The sequence below is a fragment of the Chlamydotis macqueenii genome, chromosome 4, assembly GCF_036417535.1.
Source record: "Chlamydotis macqueenii isolate bChlMac1 chromosome 4, bChlMac1.mat, whole genome shotgun sequence".
Lineage (NCBI taxonomy): Eukaryota > Metazoa > Chordata > Aves > Otidiformes > Otididae > Chlamydotis > Chlamydotis macqueenii.
The window spans coordinates 2,554,027-2,576,151 of record NC_141559.1 but is presented as its reverse complement, the minus strand read 5'-3'; the positions used below and the strand labels follow the sequence as shown (position 1 = coordinate 2,576,151).

Here is a 22,125-nt window from a genome sequence, read left to right as displayed (position 1 = left end):
GCTTCAGCTATTAACTTTAATCACTTCAAATATACGGCAAGAAGCACTTATTAGCAAATTCTAATAAGGAAAGAAATAACAATAATCAATTCTAAAAACTGGCAGAAGTTACGGATAGGTGGTGACTACTAAAATATATTTTAAAGCACGTGTTTCACCTACCTTAACTCCGTCCGGCTTTTTCAGTAAACTCTTGGCTGCTGTAAAACGAGACAAAGAATTTCAGTGCCAGGCGGTCACCACCGAGGTCAACCAGCGGCGCAGCAAAGCCCCCCACTGCCTCCCAGCTGCAGATAGGTTTTCAGCTTTTATTCCCTCCTTTTGTTGCTCCGAGGATAGGAAACAAAATATTTTAAGAAAGTATAAATACTTGGGATTATCATACATCTCATTTTTCCACTGATTAAAGCTGCAGGTTAACTGTATACAAGGAGAGAGCTCCTTGGGTGGCACAGAGGAAACGGAAGCGGGGCGAGCGTGGAAGCAGCAGCTTTGGATATGTTCATTTTTTTTCCAACGGCAATATTTTCGGGGATAGCTTGATATGACTACAAAAAAGTTTCAATGGCAGGGACTTTGACCAGGCGTTGGTAGAGCCCACTGGTATCTTAAAGATGTCACCGATGACAGAAAACTAACCAGTATCAGATCAATAAGGTACCTAAAGAGCACAGGGAGGGACAATAGTATCCGTTCCACCCAACGAAAAGTAAACTGGGTTTTAAAAAGACACCTCTGAGCAATGGTTCTTTGGGAATTTCCCACCATGAGAGCATCAGCCAGCTCGCGTGAAAGGTCAGGAAAGGTGCAAATAAGAAAGAACAATTTGCTAGCCAAGTGTTGTTTTGGAGGAGTGCTTCCTAGGAGTTAATAACAACAAACTGTAGGTTTTGTTTCACCTTCTCCTGAAGAAAACCTGTTATTTTCCAAATCATGTTGCACACTGATCAAATTTCCTCAAAGCGGTGGGGACTGTTGGCCAAATTTCCCTTGCCATCACGCTATCCATGTGTTAGGCTTTAAATTCCACCACTTAACACTGGCGCGAAGAACGGGCCCAGACCATTCCAAATTACTAAATACATGCTGGGTGACCTACCAAATTCAAATAGACTATTCAGTAAAACGTAAATGCTTCAGGACTCACTGCCAAAGACTGGAATAATAATAACTTACAAAACAAGCCTGGCGTTTTTTGGTTTTATTGCTGTTTACGACCCAATTTTCCTACCAGAAAAGGTATCACGGCCTAGGCTGTAAGGAAGAGCTGTTCTATATATGCTGCTTGGCTTAGAAGTAGGAAGGCTTTTTTTTTTTTTAGGAAGGGAAATTCTGCAGCCAAGAATCTGGTCTAATCAAAGGGAGACAGTCCTGACATGGAGCTCCAATCATTACCGGCATCCTTCTCATTAAGACAAACAAAAAAATCCCCCAACTGGACCTTGCAAGCCCAAGGTTGCTCAAACTGGCTGAGGATATTGGAGTTATTGAGTATGTGGTTTAAATTTAACTTAATTTTTGTATTTGTGGCTTACTCTCCGGCTACATCTGCACTAAGTGCTCACTGAGCTTTGGTTCAGAGTACAGAAAACGTAATATCACCTCAGAAACCGTAAAAAAATAACTAACGTCCATTATATTGTCTTGATTACATTAAAAAGACTGGAGAGCGAGGCCAGGTTATAAGTTTATAACTTCATTAATGTATCAGCCCTCCAAATGCAGTTTATTAATCATGGACATCAACCAGCACTGCCATTAAAACTCCCACAAGGCCCATGATTTACAACTAAAACAAACAAAAATACATTTGCCTGTATTACGCAACAGGCCTACTGTATGTTTTTATTTACAGAAACGGGTAAATAAATATGAAAAATACCGGTTTACATCTATTTTTCAGATAGGACACATCCTGTTGCAACGTGTGCTGGCGAGACCTGACGCAACACGGCCTTCGATTTTACACTATGTCAAATACTGTGGGCACTCCATTAACTCCAGAAATTCTAAAACCTAAGGCTAAAAAACCCAAAGGTTCACTGCTTTTGAAGCCTGTTTTATACTTTTAGCCCTTACAGAAATATGGGGAAACATATATTAATTCTTAAAGCCTGCCGTTCATAACAAACTAGGTCCTACTGCTAAATTTGTGCTTAAAAATTCTGAGTTTTTTTCCTGTTTAACAAATATCACACGTAAACAATTAAAGGGAAGCCAGGAAAATGAGGGTACCAGAAGCAAGGACTACAAATGTTGTGTTGATGGCACTGCCGGCGTGTCCTTCAAAACGTGCCTAGTATGGATTATTACGCAGTACTTTATGTTCTAGGGCATCTTCCATACTCAACTGCCTTGGTTGGTGTTGGCTTGGAATGTATTTTTAATAATATTGTGACGCATCTTTCTTTAAGCACAGATACTGCATACAGGTCAGATATTTCAAGATTTTGCAGTGGCAAAGCAATTAGCGTACTCTAAATCAAGCCCACAACGAAAGGTTTCTTGCAACTACAAGCAACAGCTCTAAATAAAACCTACGGCAGCGCTACGAGGCCAGAAAGCAGACTGAAAGGAAACGGTGGTGTGACAACATGTAGAAAATGAAGTGATTTTGGGCAAACAGCGGTTTTGATTTAGGAGAGAAAAAAAAGATGTTCCTTTCACGTGCTGAGGGTCTTACCTCCCAAGAAATATATATTCCACATAAAAGGAAGAAAGAAAAAGGAAAATAAAACACTTTTATAACCACATCGTTATGGACAAATGACCATCAAAAGCATGCTTTGCAATGAAATACAATGAATGAACAACTTGAAAAAATAAAATATGGGTTACTATGGTGTAAAACAGGGATGAGAGGTTAAAAAAAACAACCCAAAACAAAGCCAAAAACCCTGTTTGCTTTTCATGTTGAAATACTATTTTAAGATTATTTCAGCTTTTTTTTTGGTTCATGAAAGTTGGAACTGACCCTTACATATGCAGACAGCAACAGTTATGACAAGCGATGAGAAATTATATATTTGTTTGATATTTAATAACAATTTATTTCTACAGGAAATGGAGCCCACAGCACTCTCACCTTTAAAATTGGCAGATACTGGCAATTCATTAAGAATTAACAAAATGTAATTTACCTAAGCGTAGTCTTCTGTGTTATAGATGTGTATCAAACATAGGAACTTAACTAAGAAAGAAATTGTATTTCAAGTACTCTTCAACTGAACAAGTGGTTCTTGCATTCTGGATTATGCAATTTATTTTGGATGACTCAATGCTTATTATCATTATTATTCAAAACACACCCAAAGCACTAGCAATGGTTTTGTCTGTAAATTAATTCATGTTACGCTCCAACAGTTGCATCACAGAGGAGGAGGATAGGGAAGATTGCTGATTTTTGAATTTGGCGTTCTTTTTCGCTTTTCACTTGAAATCTCAAATGGCAAAATGAAAAATTCAGCACAGCATCAACATTTTGGCAATATTACTATTGAGGACAATTCTAATTCTACTAACACCAAATTTATTTTAGCTTTTACTATTAACATTTGTCTAGAATAAAGCTCTAAATCTCCAGGAATATCACTACAAAATTATTTCCTAAAGAGGACACAGGAGAAGGAAAAGGACTCATTTTACTACATTTCTTACTCCTTAGCAAAGCAATGAAGAATGAATGTCGTGGTTTTGATTTTTTTTTTAACGCAGGATGCAACAGAACCCTGGAATGACATTTCAGTACATAAGAATATGTAAGTTTTTAAATGCTGTTTGGGGATACTTATGCATGTGGAGCTATAGGCATTATTTTCTATTTTCCTCCACCAAAACAGACCGGAAAACACTGTCTGTCTTCTGACAGATAAAACTAAAAAAGTAAAGAGAATGAACTGACATTCCACTGAAAAATTACACTAACTGTCATCTAGAAGAGACTCTATTTGGCCCAAACAGTTTAAATTCTCATTTGCTTCCACAGAGGAAACAAGATGTATCGTATTTAGATGCTGAATAACGAACTTCTTTCTCTACTAATGAATCCTAATCAGATCTTAGTCATCACCGACATTAAAACATAAAAAGCATATTAATCTGGAGCTCAATGAACATACCTGAGAAATTTCTGGTAGCCAGCATCGTTGTCAAAATGGCCCCCTGTGTACATAGACATTTTCTCAAATTAGCATCACACTTGTGTCAAATTCTGAATGTGAACACAACACAACAAAAAGGAAAGCACAGGCGTAAATTACATCAATTACTAAATTAACCCTGGAAGGATGGATTGTCTGTGCATTACCTATCATACGCGATGCCGTGAGTGCATAAATTGTAATTTAATCTTAATTACACACCTCTTGGCAATCTTGAGAAACTCAAATATTAATGCACAAACCATGAGTACTCACAGACACAGTTTTTATCAGGAAAATACATAGCTGAGTATGAAATAAACTTTACTAATGTGCATAGACTGTTTTTCAGTTTAATTGTAATCTGCTATTTAGAAAAGTTCACATCTGCAAAGTTATCCTGTCTGGTCAGGAGAAAACAAAGGATAATCTAAAAGAATAATCTTAAGGATTTTCCTTCAACGAAATACTTTCAATGTCTATAAAGGAAGATGATCGCGATTATTTTGAATTCAACAAAATTATGCTATGTTCTACTCACTTCATTAAAAGTTTAAGATGCTAAGGTCAAAAGCTGACGATCTATTAAAGAGTTAATTTCAGCATAATATTCAAGAAAAAAAAAAAGCTTAGGGACCATTTGTTTTACCCATGGAACACAAGCCAACATTCCTTTATCTTTCTAAAATCAGCTACTCATCCTAGAAGTTTTCATTCTTACCTTTAGTTTTCTTCTTGCGTTGAATTTCTTCAAGCAATCTACAGTCTCTTGTCTGTGCATCATAGAGGCAACAGTAGAACGTTGCTAAGAGAAGAAAAGAATCATTTTGACGTACCCAGCCAGACATCTAGCATCTCATTTATGCTACAACACAGGTATTACAACCCGCGTGGTCCAAAACTTAAGCCTTTCACTTGCACCCTGTCTGACTACCCCTTGGGGCAGGTTTCTACACTTTGGGGGAATTTCCAAATCAACAAAACCAAGATCTCAGTTTACTCAGCCTTTTCCTCTTGAGAGTTAAGTCCTCTTGAAAGAAACAGGGACTAAGAAAAACATGAAATCTTAGATCTCGGGTTACGTAGTATAAGCATAATCGAAGCAATATACTGTATTATGGTTTTGGAAAATATGTTTTAAACCAAGAAAGTTTTCTTTAGCATTAAGTGATCTTAGGCGAAATACAGCTGCAGGAAATATTTCAGAGAAAATTCAGCAGTACCTGCATTTTCCCTATAACTCAAATTTATTTGCTTCACAATTTCAAAGGCAAGATAACTCAGCCTACGGGAACGAATAGAGAGTTGGGAACAAGATATACTTTTCACTGTGACTTTCAAACTATCAGCCTAGAGTACCTACAAAGTCAGCGTAGAATATATTGAGAATTGGAAAGTAGTCCTGGATCCAGTAACAGCCAGTCAGCCTCTGGTACCTGCAGAAGGACTTTTTAAGAGTCCCTCCACTTCCTGCCTTTACATTTCATGCTTATCGTAATGGTTATAGGGAAATGAAGACATAAAGCATTAGCTAACTTCAAGTTACTTTCTTGTGCATTTAATTTCTCTGAGAATATAAAATAATGCTCTAATTTTGGCAACGAACTCCTGCATGGCAAAGTCAAGGCAAAGGAGTTAATTTCTGCAAAAATCTTACCCCAGGCTGAGACCTCAGTGCAGGACACTACTGACTGTACCTGTATAATTACCACTCCACACTCCCCTAGTTCCACAGCTGCACGAGTAAGGACAAAAATTACCCTCTAAACACCTTCTCTATATGCTGAAGTAATCCATAAGCTGATTTGTCTGTCAAATTATCCTGTTAAATCGGTGGCAATTACTTACACAGATCCAGGGATGCTTCAGCGCTTCCGATGCTGTGATACGTTTTGCCGGGTTGATAGTAAGCATTTTATTGATAAGGTCTTTTGCTTCGGGAGTCACCGTATCCCATTCTGGTGAGGGAAACTTAAGAAAAAAATACGTATTTCTATATTATCTTGTACAACCTTTACACAATTTTACCTAAGGGTTTTTATCGATACTATTTCTGTAATATTAATTGCTAGCACAACTCACCAGTTTTAAGGGGAAAAATGCACACAATTAGAAAAGCTGGAATTAGCCAGGTTTTATAAATGTCTTAAAACTGCTTTTGTGAACAGACCTTAACTTTGAGGACTTTGTATTTGCCTCCACTAAAAATATTTAGCTTTCGACAACAGGAATTTGAGATTATCTACGTCACCAGTATTACTATGTATGCACAATGCAGATGCACAGTTCAGTCTTTGCACTTAATTTCTTGCCCTCTTGGCTGAAATAATCATTCCCCACTGTCACCTTGTTTGGTACTGTATGATTACATAGTGTTCACTAGGAAGAAGGCTTGACAGACCGTAAGTTTATTTTCACTAAAATAAACTTGTCAGGATAACATAAGCTTGCATGATTTATACAAGGACCAGATAATGAAGGCTTAGGGAAATTAAACTTAAAATAGCATAGGATGTTCCCATCCCAATAAGGTTCATGTTACTAAAGTGACATTTACTGAGTGGCTCATAAAGATAACCAATTAAAAAAAAAAATTAGGAAATAATTCTTATTTCACTTTTCACTCTAGAAAACTCCTACTTAGAGGTACAACTATAAATAATTAAATAGACAAAGGATGGTACATACGTCATAAGCACCGGCCTTTATCTGCTGGTAAAGCCTGTGCTGGTCTTCATCCCAGAAAGGAGGGTATCCCACCAGCAGGATGTACAGAATGACACCTGCAGAAAATTCACAGTAATATTAAGCGATTTCAAGAAATGAACTCCAGAAATTCATTTTGCACCTGACAACCATGTAAAACAAATCACTCAATAGTATTATCCTAGTTACTGGAAAACACTGCCTATTCACACTGGAGAAAACAGTAAATGCAGGGCTCATCAGATAACCTCCTATACAGAGTCTGGGCAATAATCGGTACCTGACACAGCATCGGATCAGGAACACCAAAAATGTCTAGCTAGCTGCAGAAATAATTTTCAGTGATCACGGATGTTCCAGGAAAATACATTTTTTTTCACCTCTGCTTTTATCATGGCTTGTACCGGTTTCTGTAAGGTTGTGTTTTAACTCATCTCATGCAAAGTTTGGGCAACTATATATATATATATATATATATATATAGTGGTGAATAGTGGTGCCTGTCAGTCTTTCAGAGATGATTCACTATGATTAAAGAAAAGTGCTTCCACAAATACAACCAAAAGGCACGGGTACAAGTCAAATAAGGAAACCACCAATTGTTCTCAGCTAGGTAGCTGCCATTTGCCAGCACCTTAAACCACACAGTTTCAAGAACCGGATGATAAAGTCATTGCTCTGTACTCCAGTTCACAAAACATTTACTTCTACAGTTTAAAACTGCAGTTTTAGTCTATTCGTCAGATCATATTTTGGGCTGCTTGTGAACCAAAACGCCCAGCTCACAGCATGAATTGTTATCTTCTCCAAGTAGTTATGCACCGTGCCCCTGCAGCTATTTTTTTAATACTTTGTGAAAGTGCATTGTGTAGACACGGCCAAGAAAGCCATACCTTCACAAATAATGAAAAAAAAAAAAGAAGCTGTTAGAATAACAAAAAATCTCATGACCTCTTCTAAAAATTAATATTGAATTTTACTAAATACATATTGTCAGATGTAGAATACAATGTGTTCTGGACATCATCTCTCTCCCACAAAATACTTTACAGTGGACTGAACATCGTCTTTCAGGATATTTTCTTACCACAGGCCCACATATCCACAGGTTTTCCATAGGGATCTTTTCGTAACACCTCTGGAGAAAGGTATCCTGGAGTCCCAGCAAAGCCTGTCAAAAGGCAAGGCGACTATTCTCAAAAGCTGTACGTGCTCCGCAAAAATCAAGTGATCCCCACCTCAGCCCAAAAGACACAGGACATAATTTCCCAAGCCATCGACTGCTGACAGTTTCATTTTGAATTTTTCTTGTTATGGCGAATCACCTAGAAATGACAATAATGGGTATGAAGACCACCAACATCGGGCTCAGCCTTCTTACAGGCTTTGCTCATCGTATTTCGCACAGCTACTTCTAATACCATCTTTCCACGGCAAACCTCATTTCCGTCAAGTCATTCCACATCTGGAAATCTCCTCATAACACTTCACAAAAAGCATCTCTGAAGTTATCTAGCCTTTAAATTTGTATGTTCTTCATTCTTTATTCATTACCAGCAGTGCTGAGTTCTCTTAGGAGAAACGCAGAACGTAGGTATAAAAGCAGACTTTTTTTTAGGATGCTGTAGATGATAAAAACTTAATGACCAATAACATTCTGTACCATTTCACTTAGGACATCTGTTCTTTCAAGCATCTTTGCCTAAAATAAATGCTTGGGAATTCTGGAAAGGTGAGAATTTAGTGACGAGCAGATGTCATTTCTGAAATACCACACAGGATTCCACAAAACTTCTGAAAGATGGTGATAACCTATAAAGTGCACAGATACAGAAAAAAGAGGCCTGTGCCCTGCAGCTGGCAATCATTTTGGAGTGGGAGGAGGAAATGAAGGAACATATTCTGTATATTCTGAGAACATAGCTAAAATATTTTCACAAAAAAAAAAACAAGCTTGGTTTTTGCGGTCTCCTGATATGAGCGCTATGAATTGTTAGAGTACTATCATACAGGAAACACATCTTAAGCTCCTTTGAGAAGCTGAAAAATATATGTTCTAAGAAGCTTTAAATACACTGATGTTCCGTATCTCTTCTTGGCTGTAGCGCTCTACATTAGTATTTTTACTCATTTTAAAGGAGAAGTAAAGTTGTCTCAACATTGAAACTTACCACAGCTCCATAAACATCACTATGCATCATTTGAAAATAAACTTGAAAGCAAAAAAATAAATGTAATACTTAGCTACCTTTATCTCTTGATGAAGATCCAGAATGGATCTAAACAGGAATAATTGGCACGGTGTTTGTACACGTTCTGAATTTCAGTGAAGAAAACATACCAAAATTGGTCACAGTTATTTATCAGGTAATTCTATAACCGGTCAGAGGGATCCCAATACGAGCGTGAACTTCTCAGAAAACTGTAGTCATTACTTGAGCTAAAACAACTCACAGAGCTGGAAAGTGCTTGTGGCTGTACAGTGTCTAGAGAAGACTGCATCAGCTTGTACCCCTACCATCGTATGATTTAAATAAATATCCAGAGGCCCGAGCCAAACGGCGTGCTCTGCAACTCAAATGCATTTTGGTGAGAAGAACAGAAATGGTGGCAGCAAGGATCCAAAACACCAACTGCAGACAACCTAAATTTAACGCACCCCGTGGAGCTACTCAAATGGCTTAAGTGGTATTTTAGTCCTAGTTGCAGGGCTGGACTTAATTTGAGATCCAACCAGGACTAAATCTAGCTACCAGTGAGTTAACTGCAGTCCTTCCGCTGACTTCACCGATGGGCAATGAGTCCCCTGCCTGGGTGAGTCAGCAGAGCCTGCCCAACGCTTGCCCAGCACATTAAACACCTGCACGCAGGGTTGGGTGTTTCAGCTAAATCCCCTAACACTTTCAACAAACAGAGAAAGGAACAGGTTTGTTTTACAAACAACGCAAACCAGGAAAGTATTTTGTTGTATCCAAACAGAGCGCTAGCCAGTTTCCTGCTGGAGGCATAGCCATGGTTTAAGCAGAAAAGCGAGCATCACACCAGAGGACTAACCCCCCCCCCCCAAAAAAAAAGAAAAAAAAAAATTTAAGAAGACGAAAAAACCCTGAAAAACATAGTGATGCAGAGCTATAATTAGAATCAGCAGACACCATGAGTCACTAAGCGCTGCAGAATCCAGTGGAAAGCAGAAAAGTCTTCTGGAAGGAAGAAAGAAAGAAAAAGTTCAAAATGTCGAGCAACTCGGAGTTTGTGTTTTGCCTCGTTAAAGCAGTAGTGAAGATGAAGGAAGGCACTCAGACCACTGTGGAAACGTTCTGCAGAGGAAGTTCCAGAACAGGTCCAGCACCCACCAGCCTTTTCAAATACCACAAATTTCAAAAAAGAGCCACATTAAACTACTTTCTATTACCTTGCTGCCAGCTTACCTCTTCCTTACACATCTATTTTGAAGACATTGTGCTCAACCTCCTCTATACCAAGCTCAGCACGGCGCTCCTGGTGATGCTATGAGTCCAAACCAAGCACTTAACAAGAACCAAACGACCAAAAAACAACGTGCAAGATTTTACAGGGAATTGCAACCTCCTGGGCATCACCTGCATCCACACAGATGCATTATCTAGAGAAAATATCTGATTTTTTTTCTTCAACTCCCTGTTTACCTGATGTTTTTGGCATTAGAGCACACCACTTGTGTTTTGTGTTATTTCTGTTCTGCTCCTTTTGTACTGGTCTGTTTGTTAATGTGCAAGAGCAATCTCCTCTCTCTCTTTTGTGGATTATTGAAATCCATTTATACAAAGGCTGGGATTTAAAACAACAGGCTAGCTTATAAAGCTACCAACATATGTCCAACAGTACGGTGCATCCACATGCAGTTATATCCTAGATTTCAAACACTCAAATCTCTCTGCCTCCACAAAATCCTTTGTGCTTTTATTCTAAGCTTTGACAGCAAGCTCACAATCACTTTGTTCAATTTGAAACGGCACTTTCCAGCTGCTGTAAGTGAGAATAGGTAGCTGCTATAAATACTTTGTTCTGTACTTTTTCCTCCTGGGATTTACAATAAGTTTTGTCCTGTGCTTCACATCTGTTCCAGGAGGGTGGTAGGCAAGATACATGCATTGTGTTTGTACATGTCCTATTATTTAGAATGACCAGTATTAAATCTTTTTCACCATTTTCCTTTGGGCATCTGTTAACTGCAACAAACAACCTGCAATTAGCTTTTTTTTTTTCAAAATTAAGTAGTGAAACCGGAGAGAAGTGCAGAATACTTAACTCACTACTCCCCATCCTCCTCCCATAACCGGAAGCAGAGCATCGTACAGGACGGTGAGATACCTGCCAGGTATCGATTCTGGAGATTTGGCTTACACCATCAACTGCCACCTTTGGGAGGGCAGCCACCCTCCCTTTCCAGCGTGTCATGAGCAGGTCTGAAGCACAGAACATGCTCTCTTCTGGTGGCCACACGCACATGTGGCGTTTGCTTCCACATTCCCATAACACATTTGTCACCTTCAACCTCAAGCAAGGATACTCTCGATCCCTTCCAGATGGAGACAAAGTTTTCCAAATCACTGAAGCGGCTCCAGTCCAACTTCAGAAGATGTTTGAGAGCTGTGCATAGACAACCCTTTCCCGACTACTGTGCAAGGTTCCAGATGCTTTAAACCACCTCTTACCTTCCTGGGTTTATGCTTTCCATCATACACTACATGAGTTGCTTATATATTAACAATTGTACATTTTTAGTAAGCCAGCTTATTTTGGCCTCAGTGGCCCAAAGAAGAGTTTTGTGAAGTTTTACTTTACTGGTATGAAGGGGCAGTCACCTCTAGGACAGCAATATAAAGACCTGGGACAGATAACTTGTGCTGTCACAGCGAGACCTGGATGTGGTTGATGGTCTACAGGTTCAGGTACTCAAACCTGTTTTTGTTTTTTTTTTTTTTCTTTTCTGTTACATTCCAAAGTTCTTGAGAATAAAATTTCCAGGTATTTCCAGCTGACAGACAACTGTTCAGACAAAATGTTTTGATGACTGGGCAGTTACACCTAGAAGTAGTATCCTACAGTTTTACTCCTGTAAGACTAAGGGAGAAGGGAACGCCTAAGTCAAACTTACAGGCTGACAAAAGACAGGACAAGCCAGGAATCAGGAAAGCTATGTTTCAGGGTCAAAAAAAAGTCAATGGCACTTAGACTACATGCTAAAGGGACATTTGTAAAGTGGTATTTACTAGAAGCATGAATTTACAGACCCTCTCCCTCCATCCTACCCCATACCGGTACGGCTGCGCTGACAAAATCCCCAGTATGAACAGAGTTGTGCCGACAGAAGAGACTTTTGCCAATTTATTTTATGTCATTTGCTAAGGTGATTTACCTTTGCTACTGAAGAGGAGGCTACGAGGCAGAGCCACTTCTTATCTAAGTGAGCTCTGAGATTTGGAAATGTAGGCACAGGTCACTTTTGAAGCGTTGGGAGATTTTTGTTTGTGTGGGTGTCTTCTTCGTGGTTTTTTTTTCTTTTTTTTTTTTTCTAAAGAAGTAAGGTCTGCTGCCAAGCTCTGTTTAATTTGGTGAGAATGACAGGTAACAGTCTTCCTGGAGAAAAAGGTCTAAAGCATATTCAGCTGTAGAGATTGAGCTATGAACAAAATACTCCTTAAAGTTACATATCAAATAGTCATACAGTTGCATGTTTTACACCAGGGTGAGAATTGGGTGGTTTGGGAGTCTTAACGGCTACACTGAATAAATGGTGAGAAGAAAAAAAAAAAATTACTTACCAAACCAAGCCTGTTGCTCTCCTTGGACTTCTATAGCCAATCCAAAGTCCGCCAGCTTTACTGCTGCTCCCTTGGATTTGCTAGCTAAAAGTAAGTTCTCAGGCTTTATTCAGAGAGAGAAAAAAATTGAGATGAAAAGATAAGTAAATTTATTTTATAAAGGTTTTCACTTTTTTTTTTAGTTACGGTAGTCTGGAAAAGAACAAAGAGGAGTGAAAGAGAGAAGAAAAAACCCGTGCGTTTTCTCCATGAAATGGCAAAAATTGCCCTTCCCATTCCTACTTGGAAAGAACCACCAGGCCTGTAAGCAGCCTTCGTGATGCCACGAGAGCAAGGCTGAGGAGAGCGTGCCGATCGTCGGCCAGAACGGTCACACAGAACCGCGACACCCGTTTGCGTGACAGGACGATTCAGAGACTCCTAAGAGCTCGCTACCAGAAAAACGTAGCAGAAGAGCCCCCAAAGACACGTATTTTTTGATTACTAGTGTAACCTACGCTGTTTGCAGGATTAGGCCTCTATAAAGTCAAACATAAATATGTTTTGTACGGCAGCTTAACAATAACAGCCGTAATATTCTATTTGTTCTTGGAGGGCAGGTGTATTTACATTGCAAATCTTTCAGCCAAACCAGTAGGCCCATGCTTGTGCTTGCAGAAGTTCCTGCTTTGTTGTTTTTTAGGGTATGTTGGTCACATCTGAAATCAAATGCTACAGCACGCTCGCACAATTAAAAGTAAAGGACGGGAACACAACAATGGTGTTCATTCTGCTGTTCATAATGAACCCTTTTAACTTCATTTAGCAAACACATCAAATGCAAATTGTCCACAGGTAACTTTATTCTGTGAATCCCGTTTTTTAAAAGAATAACTTACAAAATTCTGTAGAATTCAACAGATTATTTCAGAGAACCGTGACCTTGACAGTATTTTCTTGCCATTTCCTTCTTTTCCATCTCCATTATTTTTAAAAAAAGGTTTTGTTCTACATTTACATCGTAACAAAACCTTACTTTCAAGGGTATTGCTGTGACCCTTTCAGTTTTTGGAGTGATCTATCACAAGGGAACTCACTATATCCAGCCTGGCACTGGGGACCCAATCCTGCAAACTCTGAAAAGCGTATTTTATTTTAAACCCAGCAGCAACCATATAGGTTTCCAAGGGACTATTTATGTGATTACAGTTAATCCCAAGCAGGCACCGAGCTCGGAAACAATTAAGATCGTAAGCTTCTTGCAGCAAAGGCTATCTTTAATACATCTGTCAAGTATCCAGCAAAATATGCTTGAGCCTAATTAAGACCTCAACCGCTGCGATACTTCTATTAATTAACAACACAACTGGCCCTGACAAACTCCTTAGTCTAAAAGTGGCTTTCTTCCCTCTCTCCAAACTGTAAAAGAATGTTTTTTCGTCAATTTACAAACATCATTCTCTCACTCATCCCTTTGTCACTGTGCCATGGAAAAGACAGTATTAAAACCCTTCAATAAATAGTTACTTGATGAATCTTCTATTTCCACTTTTTAATAATTGAGATTAAGATCTCTCAGAATAAAAATATAACCTTTATATTCACTTAAATTATCAGTAACCACTTCATTAAATCAAACACTGACTGAAGAGCGGAGGACGTGTCTCTGGGTTCCTGGACACCGATTTAAGCCATGTCACACCCTTGCCATTTCCCTACACTGATTTCAACATACAGCCACACACTTCTTGAAGGTTTCCTGTCAGAGAGAGAGGAGTTTACAGTAATTATTTCCTGGAATGCACTTCTATAAACCTCACAAAGCAACAGATGATCCTATTTGGTTGTGATGTTCAGCAAGCCAACAGCAGTGAAAATGCCTCACACTCTTGGTTAAAACACAAGCACGAACCTACCAAGCGCATGCCACTTCCCAAAATCAGTCCATTCCAAAGAGTAGCCTTCTATATTCTGCTGCTGCTTTTTTTTTTAACTTTTCTTTTCCCCCTTGGGTCTTTTTTACGTCTTTACACTGCCGGTCAAGGCGCTCTGCAGAAACACCACTTGTCACGGGTGACTGTGTTTCCACAGAAGCTGAAGCAGATTTTCCAATTGACTCTTCCGCCAAAGACAACAGCATTTCGGGCAGCGCCGCGTGGGACCACACGCTTAAACACCACGCGGCTGTCATTTCAGGATGATGGGAGGCGTGCTAGATAATTACCATGCATTAACTTCGAATGACTGCAATTACTTGGAAAACATTAACAGCCCAGCGCGGGCCACGCAGGACTGGTACTTTGGATTCAACAGTGTCACCTTGGGCTGGCAGTCAAGCATGTACAACGCCGGTGTTAACTGCTAAAATTACCGACAAATAAATTAACATGATTTATGCCTTGTTTTTCCAACGGCCTTTAGTTCTTCCAGATCAAGTACTTATGTCTCGGTGTATTTTTCCTTGAATATAACTGGTGCATTTCCTTTTCTGTTTGTTTGTTTTTAATTTAACTTCAACGGGGAATGCAAGAGGGTCATAACCACAGCGTTTCACCAAAGCAGCAAGGCTGCTGACTGCCAAGAACTGGAATTCCAACGTGGAAGTGCACTTCTACCATCTGTTAAAGACAGACTGCCACCAACAGGTTAATTTTTTCTGGATCTAAGATCCACCATCGTTTGGACTTATAGGAAGGATTACAAACAGAGCAGCAAGAAACACTTCTGCAGGCCTCACAGGCTGCAATAACTCCTCTCTGTTTACTAGAAAATCATGCTAAAAGGCAAGCTGAATAAAATAAGACTGTCCAAAATCTCCTCTTCTCATTGCCCTCCTTGCCCCTAACATGCCATTCAATCGTGGTCTGAGTTACCGGGAAAAAATCCATTGAGTTTTGCAGTTTAAGGATTCGGGCCAGGCCGCAACCATCTGCTCCATGTCTCGCAGCTCTGGTCTCAGGCCTTGGCATCTTCTTTTCGGTACAGAGGGTTCTGCTGGAATTTCACCACAGTCTTCCATTTCACTGTTGTTTTTTTTTTTTTCTTTTGCCACAAAGCAGTAACCGAAGAAGGATGGTTTTCTGCTTCCTGAAGTCTTCACTTTCAGAAATGAAACTGGGTACTACAGCTTGGCAGGAACATTTTTTTCTCACACAGGTTTTCCAGTTCACCCCAGATTTGCCACATGGTTTGGAGCAGGGAACAGCTGGATTTAATGCATTTCCAAAGAAAAAGTTATTTTGTGCGAAGGCACGAAAAGTACCAGAAAGCAGTCTTTATTCTGTCAGCTTGCGTGGCTACAAGGCTTTTTTTCAATTCCTTTTTAGGCTAGAAGCACAGTACTGCGTGGACAGGAATTGCTGCAGCAGCTGGACGAATCTGACACCCTTTGATTTAAACTTTTTCCACGTTATCCGGCTGCCATATGAGATTTCTGGATTGGATAGAGACTTGTCAGTCTCCTGCTGTACAACCGTGAGACGGGAAAAGCCAGAAACGCAAAACGGGTTGAGAATTTTTGCGTGCGTGTTTTTGAAACCCATCACGAGCGTAACCCTTTACGTTCCTACAGGGTAAGAACAGAGATTTTATAAATCCAGACAACAACGGTTGTTTATTTGGGAGCGAAAGATGGCAAGAAAGATGACGGCATTCTGATTCCAAAGTTATTACTAATGATAACCACTAGAAAACTCCTACCCTGGGAGGAAATTCCTGCTCCCCATAACTCATTTCGAAAGGAAAATAAAAGAGACAAAGAAGCTGTGCCAGAAGCAATGAGTGTGTTCCACTGCCTTCGTCCACGTGCCATTTTTATTCTGCCTTTGTAAAGGATCTGATATTTCAGACAGTGCGCTTCCATTTGATTTCAAAATAAACACTCTTTTACTTGAGGATCTCGAAGCCCAAGTGCCCAACTTAAGCCCTCTCCCTTAGCCACAGGGCTAGCGTACTACCAGCTTTGAGAAAGACTTGTCTCTCTGGCCTTCCCAGTAAAACAAAACTATCTTTACTCGTTTCTTTCCATGCGACACACTTGAAACGCAGAGAGGATTTCTGCAGCAGATGTCTCCAGCCATCTGGATACGGAGGTGGTGAAAAAGAGGGGATGGTTGGACTTGATGATCATGAAGGTCTTTTCCAACCTTAAAGATTTTAAGCTCTTCTCAAGAGTTTTCTTTCTGAAGCTTCTATCCCAACGCTACCGTTTGTCTGGAAAGAATCTGAGTCCTCAGGTGATCATGGAGAGAACACTGTAGAAACTCCCACTTCCTAAAGATGTTCTGTAGCCCCGTCATCATCTGGAGGAGAGAGAGGTCTTGGTGCCAGCGATCTCACAGCAACTAGCCTCTTGTCACTAAAATGCGTGACATGCCAACGCTAGCGTGCGTCCCAGAAGCACTCCAAGTTAGGCTGATGAGAGACGGCAAGTCCCTCACGCCCACACCCTGCCCTGAAAGCTCTGGATGACAGAAAGGGAGATGGTGTATTCAACGAATACACCCAATGCTTGAAAAGCAACTCCTGTTGTCCCTGGTACTGACCACGGGTGCCAGCGGGCTCTGAGGGGGTCTTCAGAGCCCAGATAAGAACAGGCAGGTACTGGTAAGCGTTTTGCAGATTTTCTCCAGTGAACGCTAGCGGTTTGTTCTTGTGCACAGGCAAAGCAGTTAAAAAAAAAGAAAATTAAGGGAAAAAAAAAAAAAAAAAAAAGAAAAGGGTTTACATTTCCAGTGCTCAAGGCTGTGTTTGGCTGGGGCTGGCGGCTCCGGCTGGGGAGGGCAGGGCAGCGGCAGCAACTCACCTTGAGGTCGCGATGGACTACGCCCATCTGATGGCAATGCAGCACGGCCTCCAGGATCTGCTGAATGCAATGACTGCATGCAAAGACCGGGGCCGCGGGTTAGTTCCAAGCCTCCGCTCGCCGCCCGCAAGCCCGGCGGGACCGGGGCAGGAGGCTGCGGGCACCGGGAACAGGGCACCGCGCTCCCCGGCCCCGTTCCGCACCGCTCCGCGCCGCTCAGAGCACGACGGCCTCAGGCACCGCCGCCGCGGTGCTTTTAAAAATTTTTTTAAATTTTAATTTAGGTTTTTTTTAACGACAATTTTTAAAATGAAAATTGTCAGAAAAGCATAAATTTTGCCAATAATTAATTGATGAGGTCGTATTAAATATTTAGCACCCCCTGTCCTCCTCTCTTAGAAATTGTAGCAGCCATTGAGGTAAGCAAAAAAAACACCCACTCCAAGCGAGGCGTTTTAGGTAAATTACGAACTTCTCGTGGGCCAATTGAGCCAGCAATGAGCATCACTTTCCTGAGGGTTCGTCATACTCTAACGCAGCAGTGTGCGACCGGTTGTTCTGCTACGGCAACCCAGGGTCTCAAGAACAGACGTGGCGTGTGAAATCTGCAAGCTGACATACATCACAGCCAAAGTTCACCTCCATGTGCGTACACAGCGATACACGGACACCCGTAATGGAATACCAGACACGTTCGACAGCCACGGGATAAATCCAGCGCCTTGGAAGGAGAGCAGTTTTTTTGGCAACCATTCCCCCTTTTTGCCATGATGTATATTAGGCCTGTAGACTTGCAAACTGGAAAGAGGCGTTCATGCATTATTCGTTCAGCTAGTTGTTTTGGAAGGTGAGTAGGATAGGCAAGGGAACATCGCAGACAACCCACCCTCTGCCCGTACCCAGCGGAAAAAAAAAAACGAAAAAACAAACCCAAAACTCTTATATCCAATTGATGGGCACCAGATACTGACCTTCAGGTCTCTGTGAACTATGCCATTTAGATGACAATGATTAACACTTTCTAGAATCTGCTGTATACAATGACTGCAAAGATACAAGGGCAGAATGGAAGGGAGAACATTTTAAAGGCACATAATCACATCAAATACAAAATAAAATAAAACTTAAAAAAAGATAAAGAACAAAAAACAATTTTACATCTCCTGACAAGTCTCGATTGCACAGTGAACTGGAACAAAACAGTGTTGAACAGAGAGGTATTTCCAGCTCTAACACATCCGAAAACCAAAGCAAAACAAAAAAAAAAAACCACCACCCGAAACAAAAAAAACCCAAACCATTTAACATGGAACATATGACACCTGTGAGACAGAATTATTAGATTGTATTTTCATTCAGCAGTATGGAAGCTTTTTCCAGTTTCCAAAAACTGCTACAGGAAAAATAAAAGTGGAGGCAACATAACAATCGGTGATGTGTTTTGGTTTTTTAAAATTTTTACAGTGAACTTAACATTACAACAAGTGCTGAAACAAGAAAATGCCCAGAAATGAAATGATATACAGAAAACAAATGCAACAAAAAAAGTCAAAAGCTAAGGAAAAGCAAAACATTTCGCATTTTGAATCTAATGGTTTCTTAAAAACTATTCGTAGGATAAAGCCAAGTCATTCAAAAAGGTGGCATGCATTTTCGTTTAAAGTTTTGTCAAGCGCTAGTTCAGTCAGGAGTCACTCACGAAACGGAAATTCACATTAAAAATGCAGAAAATGGTTTTATTTTGGTGCTTCAAAGAATTTAACTCGCACCTATTTTTCCATGCCCAGGTTTGCAAGTTTTGGCCATGCCAAAAAGCACAACGGAAGTATTGATCTTTCAGAGCACTGGAACTTTTTCAGACATTTTTTGGCACCACAAGAGCTTATAATTTATTTTTATTTTTTATTTTAAGATATCCTTGTGGCAGGAGTCGGTGACTGTAAGTAACACAAAGCAGTCAAGGGCCAAGGATTTGCTGCTGCTCATCCAAAACGTTTTGACCACGGAATTCAGAAGGAATGGTCATAAATCAGTAACTGGAGCCCAAGCCTGAAAACCCTTTCTTACGCAAGTAGTTCACGACTCACTGAACTGGACTGCTTGCGTGAGAAAAGACCACTCGCACCAGTAAGGGCTTGCAGGAACAGACCAGTATGAACAGTCCTAGGAGATGCATCTACAAATTCTATGAACTATTTCTATAGGGAGACACACACACACACACTACATATATATAGATATATATATATACACACAGATGAATATATATATAAATATATAAAAATACAGAGATGCATGATAACTAGTTATTTCACTTATTTGGTCAAGTTTTCACCGAATATCTAAAATGCATATATATATCCTCTATATATATATGCACAGCCCCTTCCAATAGGTCATAATTCTAGAATAGAAAAAAAGTCATCGCATTTTTTCCTTTTAAATCATAAATATCTTAAAAACACACAATGACACCATACGCTGGCCTTTGGCATCAATAGTAGAAAGTTTGGTTGGATCACAGCAGGCAAAAAAGAATTCAAAATTTCAGGTTATGTGTCGTTCCACATTGAAATGCTTAAATTAACGATGTTTCTACAGAAATTAGTAGAAGCAATAAACAGGGAAAGCTTCCTAATACTCAGAATCACTTCTTGTTTTTTTCATTATTATCCTACCACTGTTGTTAATGCTTTCCGGTCATCTGCCAATTAATTCCAAATGTAAAGGAATAACTGAAAATTATATGTACTAAATACGTATCAATGGTGCATGACTAAGAACACACAAAAACATAAAGGTTCTTTAAATTTACTTGGAGATAAATTTTCTGTGAAGGGTGTAGTGGTAGAACATATTTTCTTTGAAGTAACTAACCACAATGTTTAAGATTCATAATTACATGAGCATATTTAAGATCTATTATTATATGAGGGCAAACAGATCCTGAGATGGAAAAATGGACCCGATACTTTATGTCAGCATGCAAATTACGATAATCATCAACTTATTCTTCAAGTTTTTCAACAATCACTTGCAGAAAATTGCTAGAGATTTCAAATTTGAGCTCAGACTGAGATGCACAGTATAATTGCTTATTGATGAAACACAACAAAAATGTTTAAATAGGAAAAGGAAATTAGTACTTCTGGGCTGAGAATAAAAATGGTATTTAATGTAATTTAATGTAATTCCAAGACCGACATGTATTTCAAACTCTGATCAGCAAATGTAGGAATCCCTAGATGAGAGAGCTGAGTCGTTATGTCCAGTTTGCAGAGAAGAAAACTGGGTAAGACTTTAACAACTTCACAAGTTTACAAAGATTTTAATGAACTGAGATCCAACTTCAGCTTTTTCAGATCAGCAGACATCAAGACTTTGTAGAGTTCTCCACCACACAGCCCTGAGCTCAAAATGCCAAGCCGTGCCCTTCCAAGTCAACGAGAGCTCCAGCAGAAATCCTGGAGTCTCACAGACTGTGCCAGCGAAACTGATGCCAAAGACCGTGAGCTATTCCAGAAACTATCCTACAATTATCAAAGGCAACATTGGAAAAACAAATGACTTACCTGGCATCTGCTTCACTATAATATTCTCTTGCAACTATATCTTCAAATAATTCACCTCCAGTGACTCTGTTAAAAAAAGCAAGATGGGAAAGGAGATTTCAGAACTGAAAACGTGCATCTTAAATCAACTGGGCAGGAAGAAGTCAGAGAAGAATAACTGAAATATTTCTACAGAAACGCAAGAGGTCTTGACCGGCAAGGCGAAGGAACTGAAGTAAAAGGTGTACCCATCCAAATCGTTACGTGAATAAAACGGACGTGGTGGAAGAGCAATCATAACTAGAAAATAAATGCAAAGAGCATCGCCTTTTTGGGCAAGATGCCGTACATCAGTTAAGGATGTCAAGAGTAAGCAGTGAAAGTACAAGGATAAAGGGATCTGACCAGGAAGGATAATTGCAGCTGAAGTTCAGAACAGGTCAGGATAAATTGAGAACTGCAACGTAAGACAGAGGAAAGAAAGAATACAATAATGCTAAAAAGGGAAAAAGGCCTTTAAGTGTAGGTCAAAACACAGCAGAGGTGTAGCCATGTGCCAGAGTGGCTTGCTTTTGTGCTTTTCCTAGAAAGAGAATTACTGAATTGGAAGGACAGCATCCGTAGAAGCAGAGTACCTTAATCTGTTTCATGGCAGACTTTTTTTCCTAAAAATTTTTCAGTTACCTTTGTCGAAAATTAGGAATAGTTTAGTGAAAAGGACACTTAAAATAACTGAGGAGGCATTAACAGTACCAGGGAAGAACTGTATGATCCGAAGGACTAGTAACAGAAGGAATGGTGTGCGTGGTTGCGTACTTAGGATTTCATTGTACAGCCAGTGGTTTAATCTTAGGAAGTGGAACGTCCGTACATACAGCAGTAAAATCCCTCCTCGTATCGTACACAGCTCCGGTCACCCGCGTTCAGAAAAGGGAATTGAAACAGCAACACAAGCAGAAAGTTGCTACTAGGCTATCCATTCACTTACTCATCCTATCTTCTCAGAGAAGCAAAGTCAGGTTAGCTTGGCAAAACAAAGTTTATGAAAATAATGAAAATAAACAAAGTTTTATGAAAATAAATACTCAAAAGAGTATAAACTGTGCTCTCCATAGAGGAGAGCTGTAAGGGACAATATTGGT

General features: G+C 39.8%; 1 protein-coding gene across 29 annotated transcripts in view; it reads right to left on the bottom strand.

The window, feature by feature from the left end:
- The window catches only part of CAMK2D (calcium/calmodulin dependent protein kinase II delta), a 131,651-nt gene that overhangs the window by 28,520 nt on the left and 81,006 nt on the right, over nucleotides 1-22,125 (bottom strand). For 9 of the 29 annotated variants that reach the window (XM_086747069.1, XM_086747075.1, XM_086747079.1 and 6 more), the window contains 9 exons: nucleotides 21,005-21,070; nucleotides 18,404-18,476; nucleotides 12,650-12,752; nucleotides 7,933-8,016; nucleotides 6,828-6,922; nucleotides 5,988-6,110; nucleotides 4,861-4,944; nucleotides 4,119-4,161; nucleotides 163-200 (listed from right to left, as the gene is read on the bottom strand). In XM_086747069.1, coding sequence (XP_086603195.1) covers nucleotides 163-200; nucleotides 4,119-4,161; nucleotides 4,861-4,944; nucleotides 5,988-6,110; nucleotides 6,828-6,922; nucleotides 7,933-8,016; nucleotides 12,650-12,752; nucleotides 18,404-18,476; nucleotides 21,005-21,070 — 709 coding nt within the window. Of the gene's footprint in view, nucleotides 1-162; nucleotides 201-4,118; nucleotides 4,162-4,860; nucleotides 4,945-5,987; nucleotides 6,111-6,827; nucleotides 6,923-7,932; nucleotides 8,017-12,649; nucleotides 12,753-17,432; nucleotides 17,506-18,403; nucleotides 18,477-21,004; nucleotides 21,071-22,125 lie in introns of all 29 variants that reach the window. The other 20 variants (XM_086747099.1, XM_086747080.1, XM_086747088.1 and 17 more) reach the window with 3 other exon arrangements.